Source organism: Zootoca vivipara, chromosome 2 (assembly GCF_965207765.1).
Source record: "Zootoca vivipara chromosome 2, rZooViv2.hap1.1, whole genome shotgun sequence".
Classification (NCBI taxonomy): Eukaryota; Metazoa; Chordata; class Lepidosauria; order Squamata; family Lacertidae; genus Zootoca; species Zootoca vivipara.
Window position 1 is genome coordinate 21583898 of NC_142584.1, and position 16095 is coordinate 21599992.

A 16095-nucleotide genomic window follows, 5' to 3' on the forward strand; every position below is an offset into this window, starting at 1 on the left:
ACAATATGAATATCTGAGAGAAAATGCTTGCCTTTATTTTTCAGATTATTATTATTATTATTATTATTATTATTATTATTATTATTACTATTATTGCCTTACACCAAAATGGCAGAACATCCCTTCACTGCATTGACATGATCATACTCGGCTGTTCATTGGAGCTTTTCAGATTTACTTTCACTTGGATTATAATATCAGTGTTTGGCCCCCAATAATATTTTCAGCTAGGCATAAATTCTTATCCCAAGGGCAGTGTGTCCACTTTGGGGACATTATTCATTACAATGGTTTCACATTTGGGCAGTCAGTGACCACTTGAGAGACATTGGTCTGTTTTTGAAAGCATTACTCTGTTTTTGTTTTAACCCAACAATTCAGATATTCCAGCCTCCAGTAGCTACCCAGGGATAGAATGAGATGGCAGAGGTTCAAGAGTGAACACTTCAGTGGCAAAAATGATATAACCACCCATTATTATAGTCGTATACCAAACTCAGTGGTTTCCTGCTACATCTGAACTGGACGTCTATGGTAAAAACTCATAATGACTTCTCTTTCGTTGTTGCATGTACCGTATTTTTCTGTGTATAAGATGCCTCTGTGTATAAGACGCCCCCAATTTTGGGGGACTCCAAGTTAAGAAAATGGGGGAGGATATAACTGTGTATACGACGACCCCCAATTTTAAACATTATTTTGTAATTAAAAAAACACCTAGTCTTATACACAGAAAAGTACGGTATGTATCCTCCTTAACAACATGGATATGAAGCCTTTTGAGCAACTGGGGAAAGATGGTATTCTTCATCTTCCTGGGGCTGCCGCAGTTGCCCTGGGGCTGCTCAGACAGGGGTCTAATATCCATTCCTCTTCCTATCTAGTGCTTCAGTAGCTTTTTGTTGCTATGCGAAGAGGCTACAGAAAGACAACTGTTTGCATTGTTGTTGAAGATGGTTATGATGTTTGATATCCCTTGATGCTCATTGAGAGTAACACATGCACAGACCCCACACCCAGTACGAAATATTGAGCATCTTGTACCCATCAGGTCTCTGATCTGAAGAAGTGTGCATGCACACGAAAGCTCATACCTATGACAAACTTAGTTGGTCTCTAAGGTGCTACTGGAAGGAATTTTTTTACCATCAGGTCTCTGGCTAAGAAGAGAGAAGCCAGTGGACGACCTGATGAAACGAAGGAAGCTATCCATTTAGATTCTGTGCTGAGCAGAAAAACCTGCTCTTTAGCTTTGGTGTCTCCAAATTCCAGGGCACTTTTCCTAACTTCCCACGGTTACAAGGAGGCATTTGTTTTTTAGCTACATGTGCCAACTGGGGATTTGGAGCAGCAGTTTCACAGCAGACCTGAAAACAAGCAGTTCTCTGAAGCTGTAGAGGACTGCTATGATAAAAAAAACCCAAATCTTCAAAACTGAAGACCAATAAAATATCGGTTAATTCCAGAACAATTTAGGGGAGCTGACAGTTTCTCGCAAGGGAGTCTCCCACTGATGGATGATTTGAGTTTAGCTGTACCTCTACATGGCTGGGCAGGGAGGGTGGGGAGATAATTGTGATTTTCTCCCTTCTGTACAGTATTAGATGCAGTCATGTATTTAGCAAAACCAAATCTAGCTGTGTTTCTTGTTACCCTTTCCCTTGACATGTTTCAGATGTTTAAAATAGCCTAAGAACCTCCTGTCATGTCGGAAGGGTGCTTCCTTCAAAACTGCTACCCATAGAGAATTAAATAACTCTGGATGCCCCAAAGACCAGCTTGGGGGAAGGAATGTTCTTAAGTTCAGCCTATCTATTTGCTTATCCAGGCACAGAACCCTTTGGGGGGAAAGTCAGTTGCTGGCAGCCAAGGCAGTCTTCTTAAAAGCATGCATGCAAAACGATGTTCTTAGAAAGACCTCTTGTTAAGTATAGTTACCTCTTCTCTGTGACAAATAACATTTTAGAATAGCAAAATATGGTGTGATGAAGGCGGCTGCCTTTCTTTATCCCTCAGCTTGGTTGACGGCCCCGAGCAGTGTGCGAGACTTGCTTACCTGTTTAGATCAGAGGCCATTTCAAAGAATCCAAGGTGGAGCCTATCCAGGGCCGTCCTTCCCATTGGGCTGACTGGTGCGGTGCACAAGGGCGCCCGCCCAGAAGGGGGCACATCAAGGAGACACACTGAGCCGCCTGCACCTCTGCCTCGCCCGCTTCACTCCTTTTCCAGCAGCGGTGGGTGAAGCGAGACGGCGGCAGCGGAACTGGGCTACCTTCCACCCACACTCCTTCAAGTCAGAGTGAGCACAGGCAGCGCAGTGTTGTCTGTGCTCGCTGTGACTTGAAGGAGTGTGGCCGGGCATGCACATGAGGTGCCACAGAGCAAACCTGTCGGGGCAGCAGCTAGAGCTCCCTGGACTGCAGCGCTACTCTGCCGCTTCGGCCGAGCAGGCGGAGGCGGACCACAGCTGGCAGCGTCTCTGCCTGTCGCACCGCGCTCTCTGGCTGCCGGCTGCGCCTGGCCTTGCCTGGTGGAGCGCGAGGGGCGCCGGAGGGATCATCGTGCCACGGCGCCCGATACACTTAAGACGGCCCTGAGCCTATCCCCAAATCTAGGCTACTTCTGACTTGGTGCTGCAACACCAGCCAAGCCCTGAGCATGCCTGCAGCTGGATGAGCACAAAAAGAGAAAGCCAGAACTCCCAGCTCTTTTCTCTAAACCCTAAACCAACACACCTTGGTAACAATTTCCTGCCTCCAGTTCCGTGGCCAATTAAAGCTGGGTAAGGAATGAATAATGACAGCTGTTGGGCAACAAACGCATTGCATGGTGAAAAGCTGCTCTGAGCGGGTAGCAGGCATGATGAAACAAAGGAAATACGGCACAACACACAGCAGTTCCAGGAAGGCTGTGTACACATTACCTGCTTGAAACACAGCTAGGTCATCCCTTTTCTATATTTGGATTGAAGCTAGTTTGGGAGAAAACATCGTATTTTGTAAGAAACGTCAGGATAGGGAAAGTATGGATTGTGGCCAGCGTGTGCACACCGCTTCCCAAACCGGTGCTGAGAGCCTACTGGATGCAGATTTAAGCAGGAGTGTGTGTTGTGTGAAATTGAGTGGGACTCACCTAATAAGAGAGCAGCCTGCAGAAGGACATCTGCCGTTGCAATGGGGCAGGCCTCCCCCCACAATTGACTCTGAGGGGCAGGGGCGTCTTAACCATAGGCATTAGCGGCGCGGGGCGGGGCACCAGGGTGCCAGATTTTGGAGGGCACCTCAGGCTGAGTGTCCGGGAAGGAGTCAGGGCATGCTCCCTTCCCCACTCTGGGGCAGCACGCTCCATGCAGCTGACATGGTGGGGTTTGCTGCTCTCCTAGAACTCTGACATCGCTGCCACTTATGAGGACAGGGCAGTGGTGAGGGTGGGGCTGTGCAGGCACACTTGGGAGTGCCACATGGCTGCCCACGCACCCCAACCTTGCTCCTACCCTGCTCCGCCCCTCCCTTGGTAAGCAGGGCCAGGAGAGTGGCTCCACAACACTGCCCCAGCACACCAGACCACCCTGGCGCAAAAGTAGTACAAGGTATCTTGGGGGGGGGGGTCTTGACGATGTTGGGCACCCATGGCAGGGAGTGGCAGTGCTCTGATGCATCCCAAAGATGAATAAATCACAGTACCCTCTGAGAAGCCTATAGAACAAGAATTAATGGCAAATGTCCTTTTTACCTTCCCCTTGTGGTGAGATTGCTGTTCCAAATGGATACAGTGGTACCTCAGGTTAAGAACTTAATTCACTGGAGGTCCGTTCTTAACCTGAAACTGTTCTTAACCTGAGGTACCACTTTAGCTAATGGGGCCTCCCGCTGCCGCCATGCCGCCACCTCATGATTTCTGTTCTCATCCTGAAGCAAAGTTCTTAACCCGAGGTACTATTTCTGGGTTAGTGGAGTCTGTAACCTGAAGCGTCTGTAACCTCAGGTACCACTGCATTTGACAGTGAGCCTTTATATTTTCCTTTTACCTGAAGAGGAGTATCTCTTGTGTGTGGCCAGGAAACTGAGAAGCTTGGACTTCTTACATGAGCTGCTGACTCTCTGCTCCCATCCCTTGTTGCTGTAATGTGGGAATCCCAGCTCCAGAGAGGAAGCTGAATGTGCCACACTGAGTCAGCAGAGGAGAGCTGCGCTTTCTGGGAAACTGAGCAGAAAGCCAGTTTATGCTTCACAGGCACAGCCATTGTGCAAGCCCCTCTGCTTCAGCAGCTGACCCAGCCTAGGCTCTCTGATGTTGGAGCCACTAGACAGAACGGCGTTGCGGCAGGAGGGGATAGCTTGTCTTGTTGTCATCCTCGTGGTACCGCAGGACACAGACAGGACAAATTAGGAGGTGCAGTGTAAAGCGTTAACCACATCCCTCATTCAAAATGGCACTCTTCCCCCGTTAACAGATGTTAACAGAGCTTCTACACTAAGGTTACCAGACGTCCCCGGATTTACAAATCAGTCCCCATACAAAATCCATTGAAGTTGAAAAGTGTCCCTGGATTCATTGGAAAAAATCTGGTAACCTTATTCTACAACCATATGCACCAGCAGTGCTGTTTTTCCAGATCAAATTAGTGCCAGAATTTAATTAAGGCTTGGGTGTTAGAACCGGGAAATCAGGGTGGTCCAAATTTTCATAACTCTGCCACAAGGCTACTTTGACACTGAACCTGTGGGCCACACACTGCCTTGTTGCATGGGGGGGCAGGGAGTTTGAGGCTACAATTTGATGGCCCCCAGCCCTCACACCCCTTTCCCAAAGCCCAGCACCTCACTTGCCTAGCTCGAGGGCTGTTGTGGGGGCTTCAAGCACCCGCAACCCCCAGGCTGTGTGTTGAACCACCCTGAGCTAGACTCACATGTGTATTCAAGCCAGTGTAGTGTTTATTTAAGCCTCTGCCAGACTTTGTTTATCCTCTAATTAAGACAAGTGTAAAAGCTGATGAACTCAAATAATTTCCTTGAGAGGTGTTAGGATGAGCTATTTAGGCAACAACAAAGGGGTGAAAGGGCACCTCTCATTTGCAAAGGTGAGGGTTTCCTCCTTCCTTCCCTGGCCATCCCAGTGCTTTGAGGGCAGAGTTTAGAATAGCACTTTGGCATTAAGAAGCAACGTGGGTTGCAGTTTAGAGTTTTAGGATGACCATGGGAAGTAGGCTGGCTGGGACTAAGCAACTGTGCTAGAGAGAGATGCTGATGTCTGTTCTTGCAAGCAGTGCTGTGCGTAGGAAAGGGACAGAAACCTCTTGGAATATTGATGTGAGCTTCCTCCATAGGAGGCTTCAGGTTGTGCAAACCATAGATCCTAAAGACACCACAGTCTCTGCTGTGCCAAATTGTCCAAAGTGAAACACAAGGATGCTTGGTAGCGTGGGAATCTCATGCCGCCTGGAGACAGGGGTGTCGTGTAGCAATACATACATACATACATACATACATACATACATACATACATACATACATACTTTTATTGTATGCTGCCTTTCCATTGTTCAAACCATGCTAAAGGGGGCTTGCAACATGACAAAAAAAACACCACATAATTGCAAACTTATTCCCAACCTGTGTTGGGTAAGGAGAACCATGGACTTAAGTCATGTGGATAAATTTGTTCCTGCAGTTCTTACTTATTGCCCGAGATTTCCCCCCCCCCCCCAATGCTTTGAATGTAGCACATGGCTCCCATTCATTAGTGTATGAAACGGCCATGTGAATGTATTTATTTTCCATACTAAAGTCTTGTGGAGCACTAGGAATGCTGTTATGGTCATTGTACATGTGGGAAATTGAGACCCAGGGGGATTAAGTGCCCAGGAGGGATCAAAAGAGAAACTTGAGTTAAGTGTAGTCACCAAACCGGGTTTTCGCATGGGAGGAGAAATGTATGAATGACTTGGGTCACACCTCTGCGAAAGGGAAAAGGAGACCCCCCCCTTTTTTGTTGTTGTTCATTAAGTCATTGAGAATCAAGGATTTGTATTCTGCAGAGACAAATTCATGGCTGTCTTGTATTGACTCATGCTTGTATTGAGCATTACAAAGCTGTCACTCCAATAAGATAGACACTAAATACCGGATCCTGCTTGGTCGGCTTTCATCAAGAGAGACTTGGGGGAGGGGGGGGGAGTTTCATTTCAGTAGCCCAGAATGACAGTCAGAGTAAACCTGCCTGATTTCCGTAAGTGGCACTTCAAGGTTTGCACTGACACTGAGACCAACAGTAATATTTAACAGCATGATCCTTAGACACAGCCACCCAGAACTAATTCCTGTGTGGTGTGTGCGCCTTCTCTGAGAATACAGGAAAACAACTTAGGAGAGCTGGATATATTTGACAGAAGCATGGCTTCCCATTGTCTCACTACTGCTCTAGCTCGCAGGTTTGAAACACAATGCACTACGAAACCTGATTACCAGATTACCAGTCTACCAGTCTGATTACCAGATTACCATTCTATACAACTATCCCTCTTTCAAAGCACATTTTCAGTTAGGCCCACTTGCTCAGCAGATGCTATTCACACACACACACACACACACACACACACACACACACACGTTAAATGCAAATACACATTTAAACAGCACATCCAGTTTCGTCCTCAGTGTTATCAGGAAATACAGAGGTGTGCTATATGCATAGCTGCTATTTTGAGGAACAAATGTGTCTTTTTTCATGCTGTTGAATTCATGCATTTCCTAAGCTTTACAAAGTTAAAAGAGCTGTCTTTCTTTTTTTTATAATTTTTATTAAATTTTCTGTTCTACAATTTAGAATATTCATTTATACAACCTTAAAATACCAATGACTTCCCTTCTTCTCTTTCCATGGTTCATTTTGCATAGCATAAATCCCTGCATATTTTTATATAAACTAAACCATTCAGTAGTCCATTAAAATGGGACAACTTCCTAAGCGTCTGACGCTTTCTTTCCCCTAGACGTTGTTCCATCCCAACAGTGGGGCAGCAGGAAAATATGGAGAAATACAAGCTCTTCGGGTGGACCAGTACAAGGCATTTTATCTCACAGGTATGTTGCTTGTTAGGTGGGATGTTCCCTCTCCCCTTCTGACGCATTTCTGAATAAAACCAGTTACCTTCCCCCAGAACCAAATCAAATATTTAGCTGCATCTCTAAGACAGTTATCCATCCCCCTTCACTCCACCAAAAACGAAACCCACCCCCCAAGCTGAATAGATTATTTTTAATCATTCTGTTTCGTTCGGGTTCCCAAAACTGAAAATCTGTTCAGCTTTTTGGGGGAACATCCCCCCCCAAAAAAAAACAGTTGGGGGGCTTTTTCAATTTGGGTTTTTTTTTAAGTACACACACACACACACACACACACACACCATACGTCTGGGTTTCCCCAGACATTTTGCTGATTTTGGGAAAATCCGCCTGGATGCCAAAATGCTGCCATATTCCTAGGCGTGTCTGGGAAAATCTGGGCATATGGCAGCCCTAGTTTTGTAAAGATAGACACCCACACAGAGAATGAGAATTTTTAGGCCCGCAGGTGGCAAATGAGCCAAATGAGCAGAGATGTCTTGGCGGGTGGGGGGTTTTGTGGTCTGCTGTGGTTCTGCGTGACATCTGAGTGGAATCTGCCTGGGTGAACAGAACAGCCAGCCACCCGAAATCCACTCAGATCTTCTAGCGTGCAAGTGGTGGCTGTTGTATCCCCTAGGTTTGCTTAGGAACACCAGGAGATCCAAGAAGATTTTGAAGGGGGTTAAGAGCCCCTGCAGTTGGTTGAGTCCCCAGACTCTCTGTTTACCTTTCCAGGCTGGTGCTTCTCTGCATCTGCATCGGACTAGCAGAGCAAAGCTTTCTGGGTGGGCTGGGAACGTGCCTGTAGTTTGCTGCAGCGACTAAAAATGCTGCCTAAACTTAAAAATCATTTAGCGGCAGCAGCTACACAATTTCTCGGTCCTTCTGAGGATGGGGAATTAGGGAGGAAGGAAAAGGAGGAGGCAGAGAGCCTGGCCAAGCAGAACGTGGTAGTAGCAGCAGGACCAGTTGCCTCAGTTTCCCACTTTGCCAAAATACAGTGTGCATTTGTGCAGGTATGATAGCTAAGAGGGAGCACTTTAAAAAAAGGGGGGGGAGAGGAAAGGGAATATTCCTAGAGACCAAATCTTAACCCACCTGCATTCTGCTATACCAGAATGCACTTCTCTCTGCAGTGCGGATGAAGCCACTGGGCAGTTTTGTGGGGTACCCATTTCCCGCTCCCCCCACTTCTTCCCTCCTCTCTCCAGCCTTGACTTTAGTAGCTTACAGACCACTCTTGCTGCTTTCAAAAGCCTTCTCACTTCCATTCTTCCTCCCCACAAGTACCGGAGAGAAGGGCCCAGTGTTCTTTCCCCCCTTTCCTAATTAGAAAAGTGTGCCCGTCACCAGCAAGAGTAGCACTGCCCTCAAGATGCTGGCACCCGTTTGCATTGCTCTTCAAGAGCTACCTTTTCAGCTTTCATGCCACCTTGCAGCTATTTTTATATCTGCGCGTTCCTTGGTATCTTTTTCTAGCAAAATGAAAATAGACACTGGTGTGATGCCTTGCTAACCCTTCCTGGGCCTTCAAGCCAGCATTCTGGAATGGGGTCAAGCATGGGCCAGACCTACAGAGGCAGCTGCGACTCAGGCTTCTTGAGCTATAATTACCAACGGGCTGCCTTCTTATCGCCTCTGGCAAGCAGTATGGGCTGTCACTGCACGTAATATGTGTCCCTCTCCTCCCTTCCTCCGTTGTGGTTCTCCCCAGAGTCTTCTTGCCCGATGTAGTCCTGCAAGTTTTTACACACACACACACACACACACACACACACACACACACACACACACACAGTCTTAGCTTCCACTGATGTGATTGCTCAGTTGTGAAAGATGGGAAGAGCCCTTTTATCAGATCAGTAGTTAGTTATTCCCTTCTTTCTCCCCCCAATAATTTTTATTTATTTTTCACAAAAAAAGAGAAAAACCCCTTTTCTCCACACTGCCACCCAGTTAAAATCTGGGTGCATTTTATCTCCATCCCCCTAATAGGGCTGAGTAATATATCCATACATTGTTCAAAACTGGTTTGAAGTCCGTATCATGTTATCCATTTCATTCCTTTTGACCTGGCAATTATATCGCAAATTGTTATGTGTGTTAGGGCTGGGCGATATATTGTCCAAAACACATTTGAAGTTCATGTCGTGATACCGGTTTCATAATTTTTTAACCTAGCAATATATCGTACGTCATGATATGGATGGGGGGTGGGGGTGTGCTTAGCAAAAATCATGAGGCTGGGAAAACGGAAGCCACCCAGTGCCTCTACATAGTGCTATTTCAGCATAGCTGCCAAGTTCTCCCTTTTTTAAGGGAAATTCCATTATGCTGAATAGGCTTCCTCGTGAGAAAAGGGAAAACTTGGCAGCTATGTATTTCAGACATCGTGATATATTGGTATCATGATGTCTAGCTGTTGATATATCGTTATGTTGAAAACCAGATTATTGCCCAGCCCTACCCTCCACTAAAACAATGTAATCAAGGTCCATAATGCATGGTTTCAATCACTTAGGAAGCTGCTTTTATACTTGGTCAGAACATGTCCACCTAGCTCAGTACTGCTGATCTCTCCACCTCCACCCTGAGCTACAGCTACTCCCCCCAAGGCATGTGATGCCTCACTGAACCAGTCACTACTAGGTTGCACCCACAAAGTCCTCTCCAAGTAACCGGTCTTGAACACACTCCAAGATAGGGTTTCCTAAGGGAAGAGGTTACTTAAGAATGAAAGGTGAGGGACGTTGAGGCTGAGGCTAGAGGAGGAAGGGGTTCCTGAAAGAACTGGTGGGCATCGGACCGGTCTAAAGAGGCCTCCCAAGTCCAGGCTATACTTGGCCTTGAGTGCAAAGTGCAAAACAGCAGAGTGCAACATCGTGGTGCAGGGAACCTGTCCTTAAGGGATGTAGACAACTGTTAAATTAGTTTACTGGCTCGTTAGGATGCTCTTGCTCTCTCGCCAGGGCTAATTATTACCAGGCAAATAGAAGTGCATGCTTGTGTGGGCAGAACATTTTGTGCTCCTGCTCTTCCCAGCTAGCGAGGGCAGGTTTGCCTCCTGTTCATAAGGACAGTCCGTGTACCCCAAGGTTTGCTTCCTCTATGGTGTGGGCAGGAACCAAACCCCTTGCATGGTGAAGAGAAAGAAGCCAATGAGCTAATTGGTTTCAACAGGGGCACCTTCTTAAGGGTTGCACCAACTATCTCCTTCTCCCCGATGGCTTTAATGTGGTTCGTTGATGTTGCCATCTGCGTTTTTGTATGGGGAAGTTTTGGTCTGTATAGCTGTGGTTAATGAGCAGGATGTTTTAGATGAGGTGTCCTTGTACTTAGGTATTTTTAAATTGCCTTTTTATTTTGGGGGCTAGAGGATCTGGCACAGGTGATGCCCAAATATATAAATAACAGGCATTGCCTCGAGTGCTAGCCAGAGCTGGGAGCTGGAGAACAAGTGGTGCGACCCAGATGTAAGATTACCACAATGGTGGTGTTCTACCTCCACTGTTAAGAGACATCCCATTAAAATACCAGTTGCAGGGAGTCTGCAGTGGGGAGATTGTGGTTGCTCTCAGGTTCTGCTTGTGGAATTCCTGTACGCGTCCAGCTGACCACTGTGAGATAGAAGATGCTGGACTAGATGGGCATTTTCTTTGGTCCAGCAAGGCTTTCCTTGTGTTATTTGTTGGTTGTGAGATGGCCAGTAAAGTAAACAAGTCCTTGTCGAAGGGTTGAACGTAGGAGCTCACTCTTGCCCGCCTTGGCTATTCCTCTGCTTGATGTTCCTGTTTCTCATTGATGGCTGTACTATTTTTTGTAACAGCAGAATTACATTTTTCTCATGGCATTTCACAAACTTTTTAAGTGGGAAACCAACGTCGTCGTCATGTGATGCTGGTATCGAGTCCTCCTGAACCTATCTTGCATTATTTCCAAGGAATGTCTTCCATACTTCCAAGTTTTGCATTTAAATAATAATCAGAGAAGCACCCAACTGCAAACATTTCACAGATACATATTTCAGACATTGGACCACCTGCAACCGGTCCATTCTTGTAATGGGCCTGCGCTTAGTCCCCCTCCACAAAATCAACTGGTAAAAATGCTTACCGTTGGGCTAGATTGTATCATGCTTAACCTACACTAATGAACTTTGGGTGTTTTTCCTTTTAACGGCATGGCTTCTGCAACAGGAATACCTGTTAAAAGATGGCAGTCCTAACATCTTGCATGCCTCATCTGTTTCCAGGTGGTGCCAAGGCCTGTGATGGGAGCATTGGGAAAGAACGCTGCCATCAGCCACCTCTCATTTTTAACTTACAGCATGACACCCAGGAGGAGGCACCACTGGACATTGAGACAGCCGAGTACCGTAGTGTTCTGCCAGTGGCGAACAAGGCTCTCCTGGACATGCTTTGGAATATTGCAGCGGATAATATCTCTACAGCAGACTACTCTCACGACCCAGCTGTGATACCCTGCTGCAACCCACTGCATTTGGTCTGCCGGTGCCAGTTGGCTTATTCCAACTCATCCCACAGATGCTGAGCTGATACGGGAAGTGAAGCCAACAAGACTCAAGGTCAGAATAGCAGGGAAAACTTTAGAACTAAGATGCTTTGTTACATCCTAAACCATTCTGATAATTTTGGGTTGGAAGGTGGTATGTAAATATTTTGAATCGGTGCTGTTTGGGGCAGCTTCCACCCGCTGTTCCTTTTATAATCAAACTAGATTTCTAACATGGCTCTAAGTCTTTATGCACACAAGCCAGGATCCCTAATTTTAGACCTGCTTTTTACAACTTTGGCACTATTGTTAGCCCTTGTTTATAATTTTGTTTTGTTCTGCTGCACGTTTATTTGTATGTTGCTGGTTTTTTCTACTTTCGACTTTGACTGTAAAATGCCCAGAGAATTTGTTCTTATTATAAATATTGTAAGGAAACGATCAAGTAAATAACCGTATTTTGTTTAAACCAGAGCAATCCTATTGGGGTGGAGTAGGTAGGACACAGAAACATTCATGGGAGGAAATGTTTGAGGGAAAATGGACTATATGCCACCTTGAAGGCTGGTGTAGTTTTTAGTGCTTTGGTCAAAAAAGGGGCTTCTGGATCCAAGGCCCACCCCAACATGCATCTCTCCCTGCAAAAAAACCCAAAAAACTTTCTGCAGGTGTACTTGGAGCTCCTCTGGGGATGCACATGCTATCCTGTTAGAAGAGCAGTGTATATGCAACTTTCTAGGGGAACCTCGCACCTACAAGACTGTAGCCTTATTGCTTTTTTGTTGTAAACGGGGACATTTCATCTCAGCATCGGTGGCATTTAACGCCTTAAGCCAGGCATCTCCAAACTGCGGCCCTCCAGATGTTTTGGCCTACAACTTCCCATGATCCCTAGATAAGAGGACCAGGGGTCAGGGATGATGGGAATTGTAGTCTAAAACATCTGGAGGGCTGAGGTTTGGGGATGCCTGCCTTAAGCAATTACTGCTCTCTGCAAAAGTCACCTCAATCCAGTGCTGGAAGCAGTCACACTTGAGTGGCGGCCACTCAAAATGGCAACACGTCTGGCTTGCCCCCTCCATCATGTCGGGCATCACTTACCTGTGACCCGATTGTGCATCTCCATCTCTGCATCAGAGACTGGCAAGGGTTGCTGCATCTTGACATCAGGATGAGACAAGTTAGTTGCATAAGGTGTTACAAACGGGGAGATGAGAACCAGCCGCAAGGTTGTCATTTTTATTTTAAGCAGGAGCCATGGCCCAAGACATTTGAGGGAGTCTTTGAAGTAGGTCTTAGGCATATGGAGTTGCTGCAAGATCAGGTAGAGCCAGCTACAAGGATCTGAAAATCTAAAGAATTCTTATTTAAATAGTAATAGTGACTCAGGTCCTTGTTTTTTCTTCTTACTATGCTAGAGACATAATTACCGTATTTTTCTGTGTATAAGACCTCTATTTTTTGAGTCCGAAATTAAGGAATTAAGAAATAATTAATTGCAACATTCCGTGTATAAGACGACCCCCCCATTTTAAACTTTAAAAAATTGGGGGGAAATATAGTCTTAACACACAGAAAAGTACAGTATATATCTTTCTCTGCAGGCAGGAGGGTCCACAACATACGAAGAAAAATACGGGAGGCCATTCTTACTGTGGATCTCCAGACAAGATTCTCTGAAAATAGCAACTGAGGCATGGTGTACAGTAGAAAGAAAACGGGATTCTATTTGCAAGCAGATGCAGCAGTTCCACTGGTGAAACTTAATCAAGGCTGACATCTTTAGGGCTCCGTTCAAAACAACAAGACAGAACGCAAGGTGACAGCTGCTGCTGCTGACATGATGCCAACTTTATTAACAGGTATTCCAGCAGAGTGCCAACACAGTATGTTGGAGTTCTCTTTTCCCCCCTGTCTCCCTAATAGGCCACTGCAAAAATATTCTGCCTGGGTAAAATATTATGTATATATACTGTACAAAGGACATAGATCAAATAGACTTCTGTTAAGTACATTTATACACGACATAAATTAGAAAAGGGCAGGCATGTGTATAAAATTCAGGTTCTGGGGGGGGGTGGTGGTAACATTTACACTCCGAGTATAGAGCAATGTGCATATACAGTACATTGATACCAAACCCACGCAGCACTTTTAAGAGAATACACACAAAGGGCCAGAAAGGATTGGCTAAGAAGAAACATACTGTGTTATAAAAGCACTGGAGCACCTCTGGCTCCCCCCCTCACTTGTGGGATCTTCCACTTTCCCATTTTTTTGTTTCTCCAAACTACCTCCCATCCGTCGCTCCGTGCTCTGCTGTTTGCCACTCCTCATGACCTCTTGCCTTTGTTCGTCTGGCTTCCACGGCACAAGTTTATCTACCAAAATCAAAACAGAAGGGCCTTACTTTTCCCAGCAGCGTGCCGTTGAGCAGGGAGTGTGCTGTAGCCGGACTTTGCGCACATGCAGAGGAAGCAGCAGGGAGGCAGGATGCCATGCAACTGTTTTGCTTTCCGCAAAATCTGTGGGGCCACTTAGTTTTTGTGTGTGCCCTTAATTCAAAGGAATCATCTGGGCTGGGAACGGACCCCAATGCCCATCTTAGAAGACTGAGAATTGTGTTTTCTGCTTTAAACAATGAACCCTTATCTTGGTTGTAAACGCGGCATGTGCTGGGTCACCTGATGCATCGCGGCTCCCCAGCCACCACTAGCACAGCGCACCTCCTGGCTCCCTGTGCTGTGTTAGCGGCAACCACAGTGTATCAAGCAGCTCAAATTGTCTGCATACGGCAAAGGGGTCTGGGCGGGCTACGTCTTTCCTCCTGGAGCAACCAAGGACCCCAAGAGGAAAGAGTTAGGTTGCCCAACTGGACTAAGGCAAAGGCAGACAGATGCACAGAGCTTGAACATGCTTCTCAGGCTCTGTGTGCTTGGTTGCTGCCTGCCTGCCTTTGCCCAGGGAGGTGGGTTGTCTCTTTCATCCCAGAGAGACCAACCACCCCAAGAGGAAAGACGCAGCTTGTCCACTCGGGCAAAGGCAGGAAGGCAGGCGCCTTTGAACAAGCCCTTGCTCGTGTGAGCTGGAAGGTAGGGGTTTGATCAGCTGCAGGGTGGGTGGGAAGCTGCCCACCCCATAGCTGATCAAGCTCGCAGAAGCCAGAGCGGTATGGGGTTGGGCGATGTATCTCAACTGCTTCTTCCTCCCCACCTTAGGGGAGGAAGCAGCAGCTGATACACATTTCAGACATTGTGATAGATCAGCACATGCTGATAGTTAGCTGCTGATACATTGCAGTGTTGAAAACCAGATATTGCCCAACCCTAACAATAGCTGGAGTTCCTTTGCTCCTGTATGGAAATTGCTCTCCTCTGAGCATAAGTGATGCACCTGGCACACAGCAATCATGTTTTAGTGGCACTTGATCCCAAGCTGCTTGGATTCCACAGGCATAGCTTCACATACACAATGATGCTTTCCACATGAAGAGCATCTCAAAGTAGGAGAAAGTATGCACACCATCGTCACCTGCAACGCATGCAGAATGCTCATTTCACATGGCGCACCAATGGATTGTGGCAAATACATTTTTACGCTTCCCTGGACAAGAGAGCTTATAGTCGTCGTGCTGTAAATTAGATCTCCTAACTCTCCCCTCCACCTCCTGTAAGTAATATGACGTGGAGGAACGGTAGTGGAATACCCAATTTAGTGCTTGTGAAGGTTGCAATACGACCCAGACATCCGAAAAAAACTTTTAGCACTTGGGTCTAGTGTGGCTAGTCCACTTTGTCCAAATTGGAATTTAGCAGTTTCTGATGTGTGTAGATACTTCCTCCTGTGCAGAAGACAGTGTAGACATACCCTTTGAAAAACCTCTTTTTAATGCCAGTATATTAGCTATTCAAGGTACCATCCCTGCCAAGGAGGGCACCCTTACAAGCCTCAGGCTAGAATGGATCTACCCTCCATGTCAGAGATAAGAGCTCCAAAATAAGAAAGGGAGACCCAATGTCAGAGCTTCCCTTCCCACCTCTGCTAGCTCCAAAAAGGGCCAGTCCAACTGACCTTAAAAGCGCTGTCAGAAGGGCATCCTGGGAAGTGGCTTGGACATCCCCCAAACTAGGGAAATATTCAGTCAAGCTCCTGAAACAGAGATCACTAAATCTCTACCTCCCCTTTCCCTCCCACTGTTCCTAATGGGAGGAGAAAACAGCTGGATATGAATGTCCATTACACAGAGACCCCCCTGGAAAAATGACATAGAACCTCCATACTCACTTCTGCCCTGCCAGCTTGAGCCCAGCAATCGAAATACCCCCAACCCCAGCCTGCACTGTTAAGAAACCATACAATATCCGTGGAGAGGTGATTTCCCTATGAATAAGGCACATCATCACACCAAGAGTTTCACAGAGCACTGAGGAGGATTCATAAAGTAATATGGCAAATGGAAAAAAACCCCATAACAACC

The 16095-nt window shown here is 46.4% G+C and overlaps 2 protein-coding genes across 18 annotated transcripts in view; one reads left to right on the plus strand and one right to left on the minus strand.

Moving 5' to 3' along the window:
• ARSG (arylsulfatase G) overlaps nt 1-16095 on the plus strand; it is a 115928-nt gene that overhangs the window by 97034 nt on the left and 2799 nt on the right. For 5 of the 16 annotated variants that reach the window (XR_015947992.1, XR_015947995.1, XR_015947993.1 and 2 more), the window contains 3 exons: nt 6992-7082; nt 11359-11691; nt 13223-13480. Coding sequence is in view for 6 of the 16 variants with exons in the window: in XM_088661408.1 (XP_088517534.1) it covers nt 6992-7082; nt 11359-11657 (390 nt within the window). In the remaining 10 variants the exon portion in view is untranslated. Of the gene's footprint in view, nt 1-6991; nt 7083-11358; nt 12088-13222; nt 13481-16095 lie in introns of those variants that run through there. The other 11 variants (XM_088661407.1, XM_060271971.2, XM_060271968.2 and 8 more) reach the window with 7 other exon arrangements.
• Nucleotides 13449-16095, minus strand: part of WIPI1 (WD repeat domain, phosphoinositide interacting 1) — a 44828-nt gene continuing 42181 nt past the window's right edge. For both annotated transcript variants that reach the window (XM_035104040.3, XM_035104041.3), the window contains exon 13: nt 13449-13999. In XM_035104040.3, coding sequence (XP_034959931.2) covers nt 13952-13999 — 48 coding nt within the window. In that variant the 3' untranslated portion in view covers nt 13449-13951. The remainder of the gene's footprint in view (nt 14000-16095) is intronic.